Below are 20,179 nucleotides of genomic sequence, written 5' to 3'. Positions count from 1 at the left end.
GCAGCTCGAGGCTGAGAACAGATGCCTGACTTAAGAGACAGCAAACCTATTACAAAACCAAGCCCGAGAAATTCCTTTACCTGGACTCCTAATATATCCACTAAACCACATCTTCAGAGATATCACCCTTCAAAGTCATTTCATTGTACTGCATTATTACAGCGATAACATAATTCCTCTTCAGAGCCAAATTGCAATCAAAATGAATCGGCCTGTCCCCTGGGATGCTGACAAGAGTTTTGTGTCAAAACTATCACATTATCCACTAAAAGCTTTGCCGCAGAAGCTGGGAAGTGTGTAAATGGTTCTGTCAATCAATTCTCCGCAGTGAGCCAGCCACCTTTCCCCACTGGTGAAAGAAGGGGAAAGTGGTTCAAGGACATTTTTGCTTCAGTGAAGAGTTGCTCTGAAGGGCCCAGACCTGCGTTAAAAGATGAACAAATAAAACCGCTGACCCCCTCATTAACAGATGATGAGGTCTTTTGGTTCAACTGTTTTATTTTTGAATGCCTCATCATTTAGTTATAATTAATCCTTTGTCTATGTTGCAATTCTAAATGAGGCAATACACACTGCCCCCTAATCTTCCTTTCCTGTGTGTTTGGCAATGACAGTGTGTGTTTGGCCTGAGAGCCACAATAACAGACACTGCAGACAGTGTTAAATGTGACATCTCAAAAGGTCCTACAACCCTAGAAATTTAGCCTGGCATCTTTACCACATTTGTTCGGTTTTTGTAAAAATATTTAGCTAAAATGAAAAAATAATTTGTATTCTTTGAATAGACACAGAAATCACTGTTATCGTTTTCCACATTCATTTAACAGAACGAACACAGAGAGGAAGGAAAAAAAGGAAATACAGAGGAATACTGAATCCTTTCTCTCCTCTCTGGTTCTGTTAACAGTGACAAAACATAGGACAGACTTTGGATTTCAACTCATCTGCACATTGTTCTTGCTTTATGGATGTGATGAAGTTAAAATTATAATAAGTACATAATATCTGCACACTGAATCTATACAGAATACAGGAGGGAACACTGTCAAGCAGCACATATATTCTAACACTTAAGGCTGCATTTCTTTTTGCAATTTTATTGTTTGTTCTACTGTTATCTCAATTTTAAGTCAATTTGGACAAATGCATCTGCCCAGTGAATAAAAATAAACACTTCAAGCTGTTAAAAGTTAAAGATTTGGGTTTTCTCAAAGAGTGGCTATAAAGCTGATAAGCTTTTGATTGGATATTTATTTCAGCCTTGTAACAAAACACCTTTATTGTCCACTGCTTTTGCCCAAAATTCAAAGTTGACATATTAACCACCTCAAAAACCAGATGTCAAATTTCACTAGTGTTGCGGACAAACATTTTCCTGATAACCTATACACAACTGCGTGCTCTCATTTCAGTTAAACAAAGGGACTGTGCAATATTAAAAAGAACAGTCTAAACACAAAGGTAACGCCTCAAAAAGGACAGAGCAAAACAGACAACGTTGCATCTGGTAGCTCGGCCTTTTGCACTATGCATGGCAGGATGCAGTAATTGGACAGAAGACTGATTCTCAATAATCAAACACACCACACCTGTGAAACAATTCAAGAGCAATTGAAGGTGTATAAATAAATACAGTAGGGGCCCGTTCTGAATGCACTGCTTTCATGAAAAACTCAAATAACTGAAAAGGGAGGAAACAGAGGTTACTGCACGTTCAGACCCTTACGTCACTGATCATAAAGATGTGGCGATAAGAGACTGCAACCCAAAGAGTACTGTATAAGCAGCACACAAGCGTTTTACAAGTTCTGCTGTGGCTTATTTTGATCTGAAACAGACATACAATATCCTGTGTGTGTGTGAAAAAAAAATCTTTTATTGGGCCCAACCACAACCGCACCATAATGCGGGCAAGTCGATTCAAGACATTCTGACGGCCAGACTCATGTCTCTGCTCATTGCAAACAGTTCACCTTTGAGTCAGTGGTTCTTTATTATGTATCCCAGCTCTACAGAGTGATCTCGCCAGACGACTGTTAGATAACTTCCCAAGCTCTGTAGCAATGAAGAAATACCATGGCCTCTTCAAATATCAATATCATTTTCCATGCAATTTCCACAGATCACAACTTATGGAGAAAGTGCTCATATCAATGTAACTGAAAGCAGTTGACAAAAACAACAGAGCACTTGAGGGAAATAGAGGTTCTGTCTTCAGTTCGTTTAGCACCAACATCCTGGCAGTGAATAATGAACCCACAAAATCAAAATAAACACATAGACATTCAAAGACAAATAGAACATGTTTTATGCTAAGCAGACGTGAAAATTGCACTTAACACACAGGAACAAAACAGATCAGTTTAAGGCATACATAGAAAGAGTCTGTTTATTAGAAAAGATCATCATTCTGACATTCAAGGGCATGGCTTGATGGACATGGTGGTTTCTTTCCTTCTTTGTAATAAGCCAACTCATCCAGCCCCATCATCAGCAGTGTTGGACATCAAAGCATTTAAGTAGTTCTACACTGACCTCTTCATGTTTTGACAGCTTTCAGGTTGGTACAAGAAACTGAATTTGTCAGTAGAGTGCCCGCTTGCCATTCTTGGAAAAGCTAAGGTAGGGAATGGATATGCAATCTGAAAAATACATCAAGAGTTCATTATTATAATGGACATCAAAAATAAAAATAAAAAATAAAACATATAGCGTTCAACGTTGGTTCATCAGGGCTTTTAATACATTACAAATACACTGACTTGCATTACCTAAGGTTTTAAAATCCATTTTTACTCTGTTAACTCCCAAAGTTTAATTGGCACAGACTATGAGGTGATTTTCCATTTCTAATATTGGCCTGTGCTGAATTCACTGAAAAACAATGGATGGAGCCATAACGGACACCTTCTTTATTCGATGGAAAACAGAACCTCCCTCTCCTGAATTTTATACCATTCACAGGTTATTGGCAAGTAGCTGCAGTTCTAAGAGCCTCCTGTTGTGCACATAGCCAAGTGGAGACTATTTAGCCTGGGATCCACAAGGAAGAAAGTCTGCAACTGGAAAGGTCAGTTGGTCTTATCTTGTCTGTTACCTGAGTGTTTTATTGCAATGCCATTTTTAAAAGGAAATGATCAGAATATTTAGAACATTTGAAAATTAACATTTGTGAGTTAACAAGATTTTAATACCTTGGGTACTTAAACCATGACATTAAAACAATCAAAATTCCAGTGCTATAAGCTACAATGCTACAATATTTTTTTCTACATGGTCCTATGTCTTTTGTTATGAGATACCCTATACACCACTATTTCTTTCTGATATTTACATAATAATTCAAGCACTGTCCATATCATACTGCATGAGGATTGCTCATTACAGTGATGCTCCAAGAAAAACACTTTAAAACCCGCATGGAATCAAACATGTTCATGAAGAGAAACTCTGCTGCATTGCCTCTAAAACGTCTTCCAAACTGCAGCTTGCCTTCAAACAGCCCACAGAACGCAATATACATGAATGAACAATTTAGTACAGATTACATAGATTGTCTTTACACAAAAACGCTGGAAAACAAAAACATTAATTCACAGTTAAATATGTCATGCATTACATATTGCAAAAAAAAAAGGTATTCTTTATTCATAATGGTTTTTGTTTGGTTTGGCATGGAATTATCAAAACAGAAATATGTACTTAAGCCAAAACAGCAGATTTGGTAATAGCAGTAATCAGATGAGAACTGATGTGCTAAATATGTATATAATATGCATATAGTTTTTTTTAAAAAAGAGAACTCAGACTTTAAGCAACATAAGTGCATGCAGCATGCCAAGATTTCAATATCATAACACCTAGAAATTCCAGGAAGACATTAGGTCACATTATACAGAGACAAAAGACATTACAGTATAACCATATGATCAGAAACAGACATACAGACATTTGTATATAAAAACAAGTCTTAGTATAACTACAACTACACAAATCCTAAAATATTGCTATACAAATATCAATTCCTCAACTTTCAGACTTTTTAATGTTCTAGGAACGCATTACAATACGACCACAAAAAATTCAATAGAGAGGCATGAATATTTTCTGTACCACTCCTTTTTTTCCATAGAAAATCAAGTGCAATATTTCTATTTGATGAAAAGAGATTTATTCACAAGCCTAATTGTTTACAATGTAATAGGGCCACTTAAATCTCCGGATGTTTTGTTGACTCATTCTGAATGGCAGGACAGCAATATGGCGTTACCCATACCTGGAAATGTCTACTTTGTGATGTGAATTGGAGCTTTTACATGTTACTGTGTATAAAGAATCAATGCTGATTCTTTCTAACCCCGAAATATAAAAACAGCGTTGCTGTTCCCCTTTTAGCAGCAATAAAAGATTCCAGAAGACTTTAATGACATCTCATGGCAGACCTCTTCTTGAATGCAAAACTAGGCCGCTACACACAGACATCAATAAGAGAAACTGAAGTCCTGTATGTGTTAGCACATTAAAAAATTTCAAAAAGACTACATTTTAAAAAGCTAAAAAAGCATTACAGCACTTCATCTCCAGCCACATCTTCTCATCCTGGATTTAAAGAAACCTCAGTTATTATTTTCTGCACCGAATACTGGAAATAACGGAGGAAGTTTCAGTTTCCTTTTTCTCATGTTCCACACTTTTTCACATGCCACTGTCCCTGCACACACTATTCAGAGTAAACACTTCAAAGTATGTTACTTTCTGCGCTTTGTATAGAAGTAGTTACAACAGAATACAATAAAAAGTATGATTACAGAAGGCACATTTCTGATTTCAGCTTCTATGTTCAAACAACCCACCCGCAAAAGGCTCAGTTCTAACGTATCTTTTTTTAATTTAACGAAGAAAGCCTTACAGACACCAAGAACAATGGCCCCCACGCTTAACCAGATAAAACCACAGATACCACAGAGGTCACAACAGAGACCTCTTTTTAACGGCACTTTTAAAAGTTCACTCTCCTTGGTCTAAAGCAGTGGACTGCTATCCATATCACACTCAGGTGAAGTAAACTGCAAAGCAAGGCCAAACTCAAGAACCAGCCAAAGAAACAACAAAAAAACTCAGCTGTTGATGTCAAAGTAAAACAGAGCGGCAGACAGCAAGTTAAGAAACCCAGGTCTGCACAGACTGAATTACTCCATTTTCCTTTTTACTACACATCTGGAAAGCTACTGTACACTACGCATTTTTCTAACCCATTACAAAAGAATCAAAAGGAATATATGGAATGGTTTCAACTCTTAAGTTTCTGTTAAACACTTTCCAATTATTATTTCCAGAAAGGAAAAGGCAGATTCTAGTTCTACAACAGACCCTTCTAACTTCAGTATCCTTTTCTATTTCACTGGAATCTGCTGTTAATGTTTAATAAAACTTATTCATTCGTGACAAACAGTTGCCTTCCTAAGAATCTAGACAGAGGCGCAATATTGTATCCATTAAGCAATGACAGCTTCTTCTGCCCTGGGTCCACAAATACGCCTCAGTCCTGACCTGAGGGGATGACAGTGATAGCACACTCATACACTTCTTGAATCATTACAATGCACTGAGGGCACCTGAAGCAAACATCATTTCAACACCGCAGCTCGGGAAAAAAAACAGGACAGAGGCTCACTTCCAAGACATCCCCGAGTTCCCGTGTTTGTTGGTAGGTGTGTTTGCAGATTAACTTCTCAATGAAAGGAAAACCAAAGACTCCCAGGAGACTGTGTGCTGCTAAGTATTCTGATCTCTTCAGATGTTACAGAGCCTCAGAGAGTTTGATAACAGAGAACAGCTTCCACGAGCCATCCACAGCAATCACAAGACCACAAGTGGAACTATGTGGAAGTGCATTTCACTCTGAGAATAGGAGGCACTTCCAAAGGGTAGTAGGAGCATGAACCAAGCTGCCGAGCTATGTCGCTGAAGCTGAAACCCCTGGTTTCTTTCAAGAAACAGCTGGATGAAGTCCTTGGATCAGCTAGCGACTAACTACCGATTATGTAACATGTGCCAAATGGCCTCGTCTCTCTTGAATCTTTTCTTTTGTCTTACAGCTTTCTTGTGCTCCTACAATCCTGTGCCACATAAGAGAACAAATCTGCAGTGCCTTTTGAGGTTCATTCTGGAAGAGCAGGAATTAGTTACGGAATGTCTTCCCTATTTTAACAACATTTTGGAAAAAGACAGTTTTGCTTGGGCACAGGCTTGATAAAAAAAAACACTACTCCAGCTCAGCCCTGCATTTCAAGAATGTACGGTACCACCAGAACATCAAAGGCATGTGCAGGTACTGACACATGCTTTGTTTTTACAGAAACAGCTGGTAACGCAGTGCAGAGCTCCTTGCCAGCTGTTTGCTGCCAAGGAGAAAGGTGTTAGATAGTGTTCCTGTTGGTGTCAGGTGTTAGCTAAAGCAACAGTGTGAAAATATATCTTGATTTTCACCATAGGTTCTGTAAAAGGCTATTCAGGTTGGGAGATTCACAAAAGCCTTTTTATTCAGTGACTCTGTGAAAAAAAATGTAAACACCTGTATTTCGGCCTAAATAATTTTAGGTAATAAAATGTAATAATAATCTAAAATTGTAATAATTTAATAATGTAATTATTTAAAATTGTACTTTAAATGTGAATAAAAACTTTTTTCCTTTCAGAAGCAACGCCACAAATGACAAACAAACAAATGTTTGTTTTCTGCACCTTTTCTGACCTTTTAGGAAAGTATTAACCTAGTTTTCATACCAAGCCAAAAATAAAGCCAAATCTGTAACCGAAGGTAAAACATGACTGTTAGGAGCATTGCCCTTCGTGAAACTGCAGGTTCTGAAACACTGCCAGCAGTTCTAACACGGATGAACACAGTGTTCACCACAGGCCTCAAAGAGACATGGCAAATATGCATTTTGTGGCTACAAAATAATGAGCTGTGCTTATGAACCTGCCACCAAGATTTCTTATCGCAACCCTATTGCCATTGACAGACAGAACTCAAGGACTTCACCTTCCACAGAGGACACAGTGAATCCTCTCTTGTTAGGGCAGCACAGTTCACGGATAACTACAATCATCAGAAGGCATTTTAACCTCTAAAAAAAAAAAGCGTGTGTGTGTGTGTGGTTTGAGGGAGAAAAAAAGTGGCCCATGCACTTTTTTTTTTTACACACAGTGTGTTATAAATTAGCACTTTTACTGTCAGGCTGTGCCTGGGGCAATGATGGTGTAGAGCCCTGGTAATGATGCACAGGCAGGGGGGGGGAAGAGCGGTAAATCACCCAGCCCGCAGGACGACAATGGCTGAGGGGCCTGGCAGCACGCTTCGCATTACTCTTGAATAAGAGCTCTCCCGCACACCATCCGCCCGGGCTCAACGTGACAGATGATGCCATGACTCACCCAGCGCCACCACAGGTAATAAGCTTCCCTGTGGCCCAGAGAGCTCTTTTGCCCCCTGTTGACACCGAGATATGACTAAAGAAAGAGGCTGCAAAAGGAGGAGAGATCCTCCACTCCAAAGTGTACACATACATGCTCTCTCTCTATATACACACAAAATCTCAAACTGTCCACTCTCGTGTATTTCTAACACTCCACTTTTACTCTCCAGGCCTTCTACAACCATCTGATAAATCACGTTGCACTTTCTACTGAACAGAGCAGCATGAACTCTTTCTTTCTAACTGCACATCTTAATTTCCTCTGGGAAAAATAGGATTTGGCTAAAAATAAGATGAATCACCACAAGGTTTATGTTGTATGGGTCCTACATCTTGTTCTTCAGGAGCAAATGGGTCATATTCAGCCTAAGGCACACGCTTGGTTTGGACACAGGAAGCACCCAGCACAACTTTTAGTTCCAAAAAGTTCAAAAGCACGACAAGAAATTGTATCTGAAAACCAGTTTAATATAAACCCTAAAATGCTACTTATTCGTTGATTTATAGCACAGACACAAATCCGGAGGGCTGAAACTGGAATAAGCCTCTTTACATTGTGTACACTTTCTGTTGTTTGCAGATACAATATACTCATCTATTTGAAACTGTATTAGTCATAGTTAATTAAATTTAAAACGCTGTGGTTTCCTTCCTGCAAACCCAACCCGACCTACTCACCTACTACGCGGTGTACTATTTTAACAAGGAGGACTGCCAACATAGTCTTTACTGTTAACGTCAACATTCCAAAGCAAAGAGAGCTGTGCGACGATAAATCTGAATCCTTCTAAATTTGGCCTCAGCCACAGGAAACCATAAAGCAGACAGTTCTTCACAAATACATTTCTTAGAATAAGAAGAAGGTGAAATGCAAGGAACCTTGCCCAGGAACAACAAACTGTTACCTTGTATAAAGTTGCCCTACTTTACAAAGATTTTCCCTTAATTGATCAAACAGGCATCCTGACTCGCTAACTCCACAGTTATTAACAGTTTGATCTACAGTAAGTACAGCACACACGCACAAAAAACAAACAGCTTAAATCAAAACGCTAGAAATATTGCTCAGCCTTAGAATTAGGACCCTGAACACTATGTGTTCAGTTTTAAACTGAAACATTTTTACAATCTTTCCCCTCAGATTTAATTGTGAGAAAAAAAAAGTACTGAAAAAAAATGAATCAAACTTTTCTCAAGGTTCTTTCTGGTAAGCGCTTTCAAAACAATTATTGGTGTTTTGTTACTGAAATCTGCAACTCTTTATATACCAGAACATGGAATAAAGGGCAAAACTTGAGTCTGCTGTGACTGTGCTTCTGTACAGAAAATCTCTTACCCCTCAGTAATTCACTCTTTCTGAACCGGATCTACACTCTAGAAAAAGGAATTATCAAATTCTGTAGTCAGACTTCATACATTCATCTATACTTTTTAGTTCTTTAAAACTATTTCTGATCTATGTAAGTACTATTTATGACCACATGATATTACCAGTTTGAGAGAACCAGCCCAGAACCAGGCACAATATCCCAGACCTGCTGTGTTAATACCACACCTCTTTGCCTTACAGGACTTTACAGCCTATTCCAATATTAAAACAAACAAATCACTGAGCTTCAGGTTATAAATATGTCATATGTAAATCCTCACATATTAAAACATAGCTTTGACTTAGCTGCATATAGCATTAGCCAAATGCAGCTTTCATCATCTTACATAAGAAATGTGTGACATTTACACTGATATTTAACACAACGCTTAAACTAAAAATAAAGTGCTGCTGTTTCTGTGTAAAAACACATACAAAGGATGCAGAATAAGACAACTGCAAAGCAATATCAGCTTTGAACTAAAAGCTGGATCACAGCAGTAGCTTCAACACCGTTTCCCCTGATGAAACAAAAGGCAGCTGTTATGCAGTCTTCCCTATCCATCACCTTTTTCCCCCCTAAACCTTACAGAAAATTGACTGCCTGGCTGTGCAATTTATCACAGATAAATTTAATTGTGTGTGAGGCATGACCATACTAAACCCAGCTCTCCCTCCCTCTCTGTCTCCCTTCAGCAAGGGTGCTGTCAGTGTTTCCCAGCCCACATGGAATTTAACTAACCATATAACGTGATACAAGCAAGAGAGTTCTCATTAAAATAAGGAGAACATAATTGGTTTAACTATTGAAGTGCGGACCGCAGTCGCACAGAACTGGCAATGCCTGACGATGGGTTCAAGGCGTTTCTGAGTTTTATTGTGACCCTTGTTTGTTGCGCGTCAGCCTCAGAAAACGGTGTGTGGGAGGGTGGGGGGGGAGGGGGTGCACACTCGCACCAACAGTGGAAAGGCAATTAATGAAGATATAAACTTGAAGGCTAAACCACACTTCTGAGAGAGGCAGGATTTAAAAAAAAGGCATGCAATTCCACGCTTACAGATAAGCTCGTTTGTTTCAGCAACAGTCACTTTCACTCAACAAGGGAAGGTAAAGCACTTACAACCCTTTTCATTTACTCCGCGTTTCGCACGATCTACCTTTTTTCATCAGGTTCTCGAATGCGTGCCGTCCCACTGAGGGGTGCGATCTCCACAGCCGAAAACACGCAGAGGATTTGTTTGCTTTTATCCCTTTGTTTGCCGAACATGCGCAACAACAAACAGGGTATCCCAGACGAGCTCCGCTAGAGCTTAGAGGAAAGCACAGACCATCAAAACAAAAACAAAAATCTCTGAATCTCTGCATGGGTTTATAGAGAAGCTTCCCTCTAGCTGAGCTTTCCAGAGTTTCTTCTCGCTCGGGTTCCAAAATCAAGGAACCACGGACCGCACAAGGGCGATGTGAGAGCCTGCCAGGCGAAGTCTCGGTTCCATTCAGGGATGCCAGATCTAAACCTCCCGAAGCAGCCCAAGCCTGGGAAAATGCCCTTCATGCAGTTTGGACCTCAGAAACCATGAGTGAAAGGCTTGAAATTAAATCTCTTAGCCCGGGCTTGACAGCCCAGGTGTGTAGTGCGCGCATTCCTGCGCTCTCTGGCTAAAGGCAGGACAACAAGAGTGGCACCACCTGGCACTGATCGTTTCTGCACCCAAAGCTTGGGCACATCCACTCCCTGCCAGGCAGGACAAGGGCACGGCAGAAGGAGCTTCCTTGCCAGTGTGACATCTCACTTCAGATCTGGTTTCCCCTCTTACTTCTGAAGCCTACACGAAAGAGGATGCAGATATTGGATAGGTGTCGGTAGCTTATTCTATTACTGCATATAAGCGGACATTACCTAGGAAATGCAGACACCATGCAGGTGGGAAAAAATAAAATCTTTTTAATTTCATGTACAAAAGCAGTGAACAGTGGCAGAATCCCTTGCTGTAATTAAGAAGTCGGGAGATCTTACAGAACGTCTTTCTTCCATCTCAGCAGAGACATAAACACATAAATAAATAAAAGCATTCAACCTTAAAATAAAATTACACTGCTCCTTTCTTCCAAGAAAGGAAAATCAGTGTTCTCTCTCTACCAGTTCCCGGATTTATAAGTATCTAGGCCTCGCACACTAGGAGAATGAGCTTAAATTATTCACAGCGAGTTAAAAGCCACTGAAAATCATTGAGGCTTTGCTACAAGAGGCAGTGTGAGACATGCGCCGCTGGAGTCAAAATCAAAGAGTGCATTAGGCAGTCTTGCTGTGCCCCTGCTGACAGTGCAACACCACAGCCTGCTCTGTGCTGTAAGGACTGAGGATCCTCGTGTACAACCAGAGGCCTGATTGCCAGTTGTCTTTTGACTTGGCCTTTTTATCTAAGATCACAGCCTGAGGTGGCAAAATGCCTGTGTTAAACTCTCAAAGCCTTGAACAGCAAGACACCAGGAAAAGCACTTCCATAGGACATAACCATTTTTTCTCTAGAAGAATGGTTGGCAATTCGTTTCTTTCTGTCCTTCTATTATACAGATTGTTGAACCTCCAATGCTGCACAGAGCAATCCTTTGTAGGCTGCCTTTCTACAGCAGAGTGTCTCCCATCCCCCTACTGGAACACTGGTGTGGAAATTGTGATCCAAGATGAACAGCGTCACCTACTGGTCCACCCCCTTGCAACTCCAACCAAGTTTTCTTAATTAATGGCAACTGCAGCACTATTTTCATATTTCGGGGTTAGAAAGAATCAGCATCGAGGAGTGTGTTTTAAACCACGCCAAAAGTAAAAAGTACACAGTAACATCACAACATAGACAAAATGCCTGCTAAATAACCTGTACTTATTTGCTCATACATCCCAGTACATTAGTCATTACGGTGACTAGTGAGCAGGAAGGGCCGCATCACGTTGCAATTCATTGGAACTCGAATGCGAGTTTGCAGCAACGTGGCGACGTGCAGTACTTTCACAAAGTCTACAACTCTGTGCTTAATTCGAAATGTGTACATTTGTTCTGTTAAGTCAAGGAATTTATTTTGTTACCGAGATTTAATAACCAGTCTGAGAAATTAGGACTGCAGTTCTCCTTTACCCTGAGACATCAAGGTGGTAACACTGCTAATCTTCATATTTATACTATAATACTATCATAAAATCCACCATAGTTTTCGGTTTCCAAATAATTAAAATGCACTGCAATAAAGAACAGTCGTTATAGTGATATTATTTTAAACTACAACCGTTTTCTCCCTTCAGAATATGATACCCAGATGTCTTTTTTTTTCCTATAATTGATGAAGTGGAGACCAAATGTATTCATTCTCCTGATCTGTAACAAAACTGATTTATTATCAAAACCTACAGGTATATATGCTAATATCAGGATTTTCTGATACACAAACTACAAAATATAGATAGAACATCTGTCAGAAATAGCTACATTTCTGAACTCATGAGGTTTAAATGTACTCAATACTGCAATCTGTATTCTGTGATCCCTGCTTGATGATGCTTCTTACAGACTTTTAATAGGCTCTTCAGCTATTCCTGAAGGACATCTACTCTATGCAGAACCTCTCCAGCTCTGGCATCATGGACAGAGGATGCAAAACAACTCTAAAGAAGAACAGATCCATTTCTGTTCTTAACAGAAAGGATGACATACTTTTTCAACACACGCCTCACCTTTCTGTGCTAATTACACTGCTGGCGAGACTTTCCAAAGGCTCAGTTTGTGTTCTACCCAGCCACATCACCAGGTCTCATTTTACTGGGAAGTCAATTATTTTCTGTCTGGCAAATATGTCTTTTCATCCTGTCATGGAACTCTGCCACAGACCCCAAACTCATTCATTCGGCCTTGAATGGTCCCCTGGAGAAACTGTATCCTAATGGGCCAGATTTCCAATGGCTGCCTTTGAGGGATAGTTATCCCCCCCAAACGACAGGATTTCAGACCGCACATTCGGGCAAAACTTTCTAATGTCCTCTCCTATTAACCTTGAACGTCTGGGGGTTATAGGCACATACGCACGAGTGGGAGATCTCATTTTGTATGCCTCTCAAAGTTGATCATCTTCATGATCTCGATCCTTGAACAATTCTCTTGATTTCCCCCATGAGCCTCCTTTTATAACCAATGGCAAAAGGTGACGTCCATAAGCTTTCATGAGCAGTCTGATGTTTTGTGAAGCTACCAGACAACCAACATATATTAGAAGACTGAATTTGTAGACTTTTTAACAATATTAAAATATGAGGATTGTATTCGGAAATGGGATTATTTTTTTTTACAGTTGTGTAATGTTTATATTCAGCATGCCTTCTAATGCTTTATACCATTTTAATTCATAAATACTGAAAAATCTTAATGAGCAATTACATAAATTTACTACATTGACAGAAATTTCAATGTTCAAATATTTAGAAAACCAACGTTTGCTAAATGAACTTTTAATTGCACTTCATGAAGGATACAGATAGACTTGGAGGCAAGACAAACGACTCTGCATAAAATCTAGGTAATTTTAATTTAATGCACCGTAATTACTAACTGCACTTTCATCAATCAAAGCAGTTCTACAACATAAACCCATGATGAAGCAAGAACATCGACCTTCCAGAAAGACAGAAATAAATGTCAGAGAGAATGAAAGGGGTGCTGTTCAGTGAATCGAGTGCAAATCCTTCCATCAGCTAGATGAGAGGCCAGCGGAAAGCACTGTGGCATTACAATTCACGTTATGTGACAAAAGCGGTGTACAGACTCGCATGTTCTCCACAGAACACATGCTTTCAGAGCTTACGGGCCCCAGGCTTCAGCAGAGGTGTCGAAGACCTGCACAGACATCAGCGCAGAAGAGTATGTACGCAAGATGAAGTCATTTATCTTTTCAGCATTCACTCTTGTGAGTGCGAGCACGCCCAGGAACTGGCCAGCCAGACTTTCTTCAGATCCAGCACAGGATACACCACACCACAGCAGTGCTTCAACCATTCTGATGCCCGAGAAAGACTGACAGTGTTCCTACTCCCGCGGCCCATGTAGTCCTTTTAAGAACCAGGCCAGTTTCGTGCTTGTAACTTTTCAGTGGTAAAGCCTGCAGGTAAACGTTAGACATGAAATGCATGAGCACACACTAAGGTGCCACAAAAAATTTGAATAAATAATACAAAGGACAAAGGCCTACAGCATATGGAAATTTATTATACCTGCATGACAACTGTATTTTCACTCCATGTGTTACTGAAGTACTCAAAATTAGTTTGACTGTCCCACCTGCAATAGACCCCCTTTGTACTGCACAGAATATGAGGTTGAATTGAGAGTGAATGTGTATACTGCTGAAAATAAGTATGGACAAACCTGAAAGGGGATCAAAAGAAACACTGATGCACTTATGCTACGATTGTTTAATGCTAACTTGCTGCATTTATACTACAATAAATACCATGCCAGAAAAAAATAATAAATACATACGCCGACAATGCTAAAAGTGTTGTTGTGCGTTTCACAATATCTGGCTACTGAAGTGTCAACTATCAAACATTAAACTTAAACCTATTTGAATTTTAACCAATCTTTTACGTTTATCACAGATTAACAAGATCCTGAAGGCAAATCCAATAAGTCAATGCCTAAATGCGTTTGGCACTATGCAGCATTAGAGCTTGAGAAAGGTTACAAATGAGAGGAGACCCTACATGTCATCTATCTTGTTTGGTAGTTAGGAGACAATTGATCCAAGGATCTCATGCGGCCATCTCTTGAAAGAAGTCATGGTTTCAATACCGTGTCTAGGTTGCTTGTTCCACACTTCTATAACAATACGTAGGTCAACGTTTCCTAACTAACTTTACCATAAATGGTCAGACGGACACAAACCAGCATGCTACACTTTTTTTCATTGGCCAGCTGCCATATCACCCTGCTACTCACAACTGGCAGCACACTGAAGCTCAGCAGGTGTGAGCCGGGTCAGTACCTGGATGGGAGACCTCCTGGGAAAAACTAAGGTTGCTGCTGGAAGAGGTGTTAGTGGGGCCAGCAGGGGGTGCTCACCCTGCGGTCCATGTGGGTCCTAATGCCCCAATATAGTGATGGGACACTTTACTGTAAAAAAGGTGCCGTCCTTTGGATGACACATAAAACCAAGGTTCTGACTCTCATTAAAAATCCCAGGGCGTTCCTCGAAAAGAGTAGGGGTGTAACCCTGGCCTCCTGGCCAAATTTCCCATTAGCCCTTACTAATCATGGCCTCCTAATAATCCCCATCTATAAATTGCCTTCATTACTCTGCTTTCCTCCCCACTGATAGCTGGCGTGTGGTGAGCGTTCTGGTGCACTAAGGCTGCTGTCGCACCATCCAGGTAGGGGTTACACATTGGTGAGGGTGGAGGGAAGTCATCCTTACCTATAAAGCGCTTTCAGTGGAGGGTCCAGAAAAGCGCTATATAAGTGTAAGGAATTATTATTATTGTCTGTTCCAATTCGAAAACTTACAACAAACGTTTAACATAATAAGAGCACGACGATTTTAAAAAACTGATAAATCAAGACGTTATGCCAAGACATGATATGCATAAGACGTTAAGAATATGAGACAAAACATAATGCACAATTTCTCCTATTTACTGAAAATACTTTCAGTGTTGACATCCGGACTATAAATCCTAAATGTCTGATAGAGATGTGGGTGGATTCTTTTCACGCACATTTCATTCCAGAGAGGAGCTAGCTAATGGCGCAGAACGCCAGCTCACTGCGAGCGCTAGGTAGGTGGGGGTTTGGTGAAACTCCGCTCACATTCAGTAAACTGTCTATGTTCTCAAAAAAAAAAACAAATTCAGAAAATCTCACTTGGACAGGTTGTTGAAAAACACAGCTCTAATTCAAGGGTAGTGGACCAGTTAAAATGTTGAGCATCAACTGGAATCCCAAATCTGAACATGACCTTGAATGACAACGATCCTTTGTGCTCAAACAACAAAAACACGTTCAGCACAAAATGCTGATTCCTAGAATGTACAAAGGCAAGAGCGAGCCAAAACTTACAGCCTGTTGAATAACCTTATCGCTTTACACTCAGCAAAAGTTTGCACAGAACTAAATGAGCTACACTTAAACACACTAAGAACCAGAAAACTGAAGGAAATCCTGTGGTCGTTATGGGACTGCTTTCATTTAAATTAAGACCAAACACACTCAAGCACGTGAGTTTAAACTTGCTCATGTCATGGTTTTTAACATTTTATTAAATATAATGAGCATGGCTTGTCTATTCTAAATGAGCTTCAATATTTATTTTAAGGTGGGGGGGTGGGAATGTGGGCTAGGTGTGAGAAAATCCTGCAAATACAACAAAACACATTCCTCGGAGGTTGGATCAAGAAGGCTGTAAATGGTCCCTGTGGATTAGAAGCTAGAAAATGGTTTGCTACAGATGCCCAAGAGCACAGCATCCGGGTAAAGACCTGCTTGAGAACGCCTGCAGCACACAGACACTGTCCCTGCAGCACGGCCTTTGAACCAGCAGACACTGCTGCTGGAGGAAATCAGTCTAGACCGAGTTAAGCTGAGCTACTGAAAATGGAGCAGGATCCCCTGTAATGTTAGGCAAAAAAGAACATAGGTCTCAGCGTCTCCAAAAAAAACCTCAATGTCCAGTGGGAGGGCACTGTAAGAAGAATCCCGGTACCAAGGGACCGTCTTGCAGCAAACAAAAAAAACCTGCCGATGCACAAGAGAAGTTTGTGAATTCCATGGTGAAAAGTTAGTGATTAGATAAGCCAACTGCTCTTGTGAGCTGAGGGTGAATGAAACACGTCTAGTAGAAAACAGAGATGGCCAGAGAGACACAACAGAGAGCCCCTGACAGAGTCTCGTATCAAGATACTTCAGAGCAGAAATGACTTCCACTGAAACACATGTATCAATTTCTAGTACCACACACTGCCAAGTTTAATTAGATACTGGGATGTCATGAAGAGGACAAGATTAAAAAGAAGGCATTTGCTGGACAGTTTTTAGATGATAAAATCAGTTCCCATCAAGCAAAAATGAGGAGACAATAAGAGAAAAAGTTATGTATCATAATTGAAAGAAGTGCATTAAAAGAGGACAGGAGGTTATATGCAGAATTACTGCTGAAGCTGTCGGTATAGTTAAGATAATGCTTAAACCACAGACATATAGAAAAAACAATATGTGAATTGTGAGTCAGAAAATATAATTAAAAAATGTTAATCTATCCATAAGGTATACCTAGTTTTTACTACAATTATGAAAAAAGGATCTGGGTAAGTACCACTGTGGTAACTAAACAGGAAGAAAAAAAAACATCCTCTCAGCTCTGCAAATACTGCGATTGTTTTAAACCCTTGAAGAGTGCTTTTCTCTGTTGTAAAAAGCCTATTCTAATTAAACGCCTGGCATTCATACAACCATTACATCTGTTTTGTAAAGGCCATTATCTCCTGAACAATTGAGCAAAACCAACATTCCAGTTGACAGCCCCGAGTCCCCATCCTGCATACAACTGAAGGCCCTTACATTCCTGAGAAAATGAAGTATTCTCCAGGGTGGACCATTCTTTTTTATTATTCTCTGGGTCTTTCAATATTACTCTTTTTTTTCTAAAAGAAAAGGAGTAATGTGCCGTCCATTCATGAACCACGCCTAGTCCCCAACCCTCCCCCACGTCTTCTGTGCCAGCTCAGTGCACAGTCCTCACGCCATCTTTTTGACAGGACCAGGCCACTCCACACTGGTGGTTGAGTAACCACTTCATGGGACTTCCCACACTATACATTTCCTGATGCTGCTGCCTGAAATAAACGTTCCAGGTCTTTATTTAAGCCGGATGTACTTTTACCATTCGGACAAGTCAGGCTCCACAGTGGCACGTTCAGTCGCCTCTTCTGTAGTTCAGCCTGATGGTTGTTGTTTTGAATTTCGGTTTTTACAATGTCTGTTTTCCCCCCAGAGCTTTCACAGCTTCAGGGAAACATTCCTACCCTATTGATCTGAGAGTCTGCTATTCCAGTTATCTTTCACAGTGAGCCAAAAAAAAAGGCAAGCTCTCACTTTGCTGCTCCTCCAGTACAGTACCTGCGGCAAAACTAACATCACAGTCACATCCCGCCTGCTTACACGGTACCGACACATGACCCCTGAAGGGCAAAGCCAAAATGAAGGACAATGCAAATCAGAGGTCGTGGCACTGGAGAAAATTCACATCTCTACAGTTGCATTAGAGCTAGATAACAGGAAAGTATCAGACAAAGATTTATTTAAATTCACCTCAGAAAATGAACAAAACTACCCTTTTTCTCCCCCCAAGAAACACTCCGTCATATATTCACTAGTGCCTTTTTTGGCTCCAAAAGATATTTCTGCCCGTGGTCACAGAAAGGATTTGTGGTGTTGAAATTATACCTGACAAGAGAGTTGTGTTTATTGTTTTAGAAGAAAATGTAGCTCACTCCTTATCCCAATAAACCAATAAACTTCAGCCTACAGAGGCTACTCTAAACGGACGGAGGGGGGGAGTCTTTCCTTTTTCTCAAAGTGCAAAGTATGGGCGTTTTCCCAAATTCCTCTCATTCTGCATTTTGACCAAGCCTGGATTAGACACCTGTATTAGTGACATTGTTGAATGCCACGGCACTAATCACTCATAAACATAAGTTATACTCTTTCATATCATATCTTCCATATAATTAATAATATCCATTATAAAGTTACTTAAAGGCTGCCTAAATGAAGCAGCAATGTCCTAAATTTACCTAACAAACCCAAACGAAATAAAAATCCATCAAGGCTTATTTAAATACATGCAAACCTGTTTCTTAATCTAATAAGGATTAATTGAGGCAATTTTAAGGATACTGTGGGTATAGAAAGAAGTCACCACCCCCTTTCAAAATGTTCACCTTTTGTTACCCTAAAGCCCAAAAAGAATAAAATCAGACTTCAGCACACCCAGAGGGAGGAATATTTGCCCATTCCTCCTTACAGAATTGTTCAAGCTCAGTCAAACTGCGTGGTGATGTTGATGGACTGCCCTCTTCAAGTCATTCCAAAGATTTTCGATGGGATTTAGGTCGGGGCTCTGACTAGGCCACTCCAGGACATTCACCTTCCCGTCCTTCAGCCACTGTACGGTTGCTCTGGCGGTGTGCTTTGGGTCATTGTCATTTTCACCTTCCTGGCTCAGGGCTGCAGGTTTTCTTCAAGAAGCTGCCTGTATTTTGCACCATTCAGCTTCCCTTCTATCCTGACAAGTGCCCCAGTCCCAGCTGAAGAGAAACACCCCCACAACAGGATGCTGCCACCACCGTGCTTTACTGTAGGAATGGTGTTCTTTGGATGGTAAGATGTATTTGATTCTGGTCTCATCTGACCACAGCACTTTTTGCCACTTGGCCAAAGAATCTTTAAGGTGCTTTTTAGCAAAACATAAACGAGACCTGATGTGGCTTTTTTTAAGGAGTGGCTTTTTTCTTGCCTCCCTCCCATACAGGCCAGATCTGTAGAGTGCTTATGATATTGTCAAATGTTCACAATGACCAGTCTTTGCTATAAAGGCCTGTAGCTCGTTCAAAGTTGCCATCGGCCTCTTGGTAGCCTCTCTGATCTGGTCTCCTTCTTGCTCAGTCATCCAGTTTGGAGGTACGGCCTGATCTAGGCAAGATCTGGGTGGTGCCATATGCCTTCCACTTCTAAATGATGGTCTTGACTGTGCTCCATTGGATACTTAAAGCCTTTGAAATCTTTTTATACCCATTTCCTGACTTGTGCCTTTCCACAACTTTATCTCAAAGTTCTTTGGAAAGCACCTTTCCATTCATAGTGGATTCTTTGCTTTGAAATGCACTTCCAAGCAGTGGAATCCTCTAGAAACAGCTACTTTTATTCTGAACTATACAAAATCACCACAATTGTAAGAGGGGGTTCACTTATCCAAATAATGTATTTTACTGTTGTAATATTAATTTTCAGAATGTTTTAATGAATTTTATTTTCACTTGGCTAATGTGGGTTACTGTGTGTAAATAAAAATGGAACAAGCCTAATTTAATTTGTTTTTATTTTCAGAGTGTCATACAACATAAGGTACAAATTTTGAAAGGGGGTTGCGACTGTCTATACTCGATGTATTTCAATCCGCATATCCAGATCTACACTTCTTGACAGAACACGGTTATATAAATTGATCCCCTTCCAGGCTATAAAATCCCAATCAAAGATTACGTACTGCATAGCAACGGATATAAATTTTTAAGTTCTC

General features: G+C 40.2%; 1 protein-coding gene across 5 annotated transcripts in view; it reads right to left on the bottom strand.

Moving 5' to 3' along the window:
• The window catches only part of fam168a (family with sequence similarity 168 member A), a 67,762-nt gene that overhangs the window by 43,103 nt on the left and 4,480 nt on the right, over positions 1–20,179 (bottom strand). For 3 of the 5 annotated variants that reach the window (XM_088920244.1, XM_088920240.1, XM_088920243.1), the window contains exon 2: positions 2,536–2,642. The exons of the other annotated variants lie outside the window; for them this stretch is intronic. In XM_088920244.1, coding sequence (XP_088776370.1) covers positions 2,536–2,606 — 71 coding nt within the window. In that variant the 5' untranslated portion in view covers positions 2,607–2,642. The remainder of the gene's footprint in view (positions 1–2,535; positions 2,643–20,179) is intronic. 5 annotated transcript variants of the gene reach the window in all.

This window comes from Atractosteus spatula, chromosome 7, assembly GCF_055471065.1.
Source record: "Atractosteus spatula isolate fAtrSpa1 chromosome 7, fAtrSpa1.hap1, whole genome shotgun sequence".
Taxonomy (NCBI): Eukaryota; Metazoa; Chordata; class Actinopteri; order Semionotiformes; family Lepisosteidae; genus Atractosteus; species Atractosteus spatula.
The sequence above is the reverse complement of the archived record's forward strand: the minus strand, read 5'-3'. Positions and strand labels throughout refer to the sequence as shown.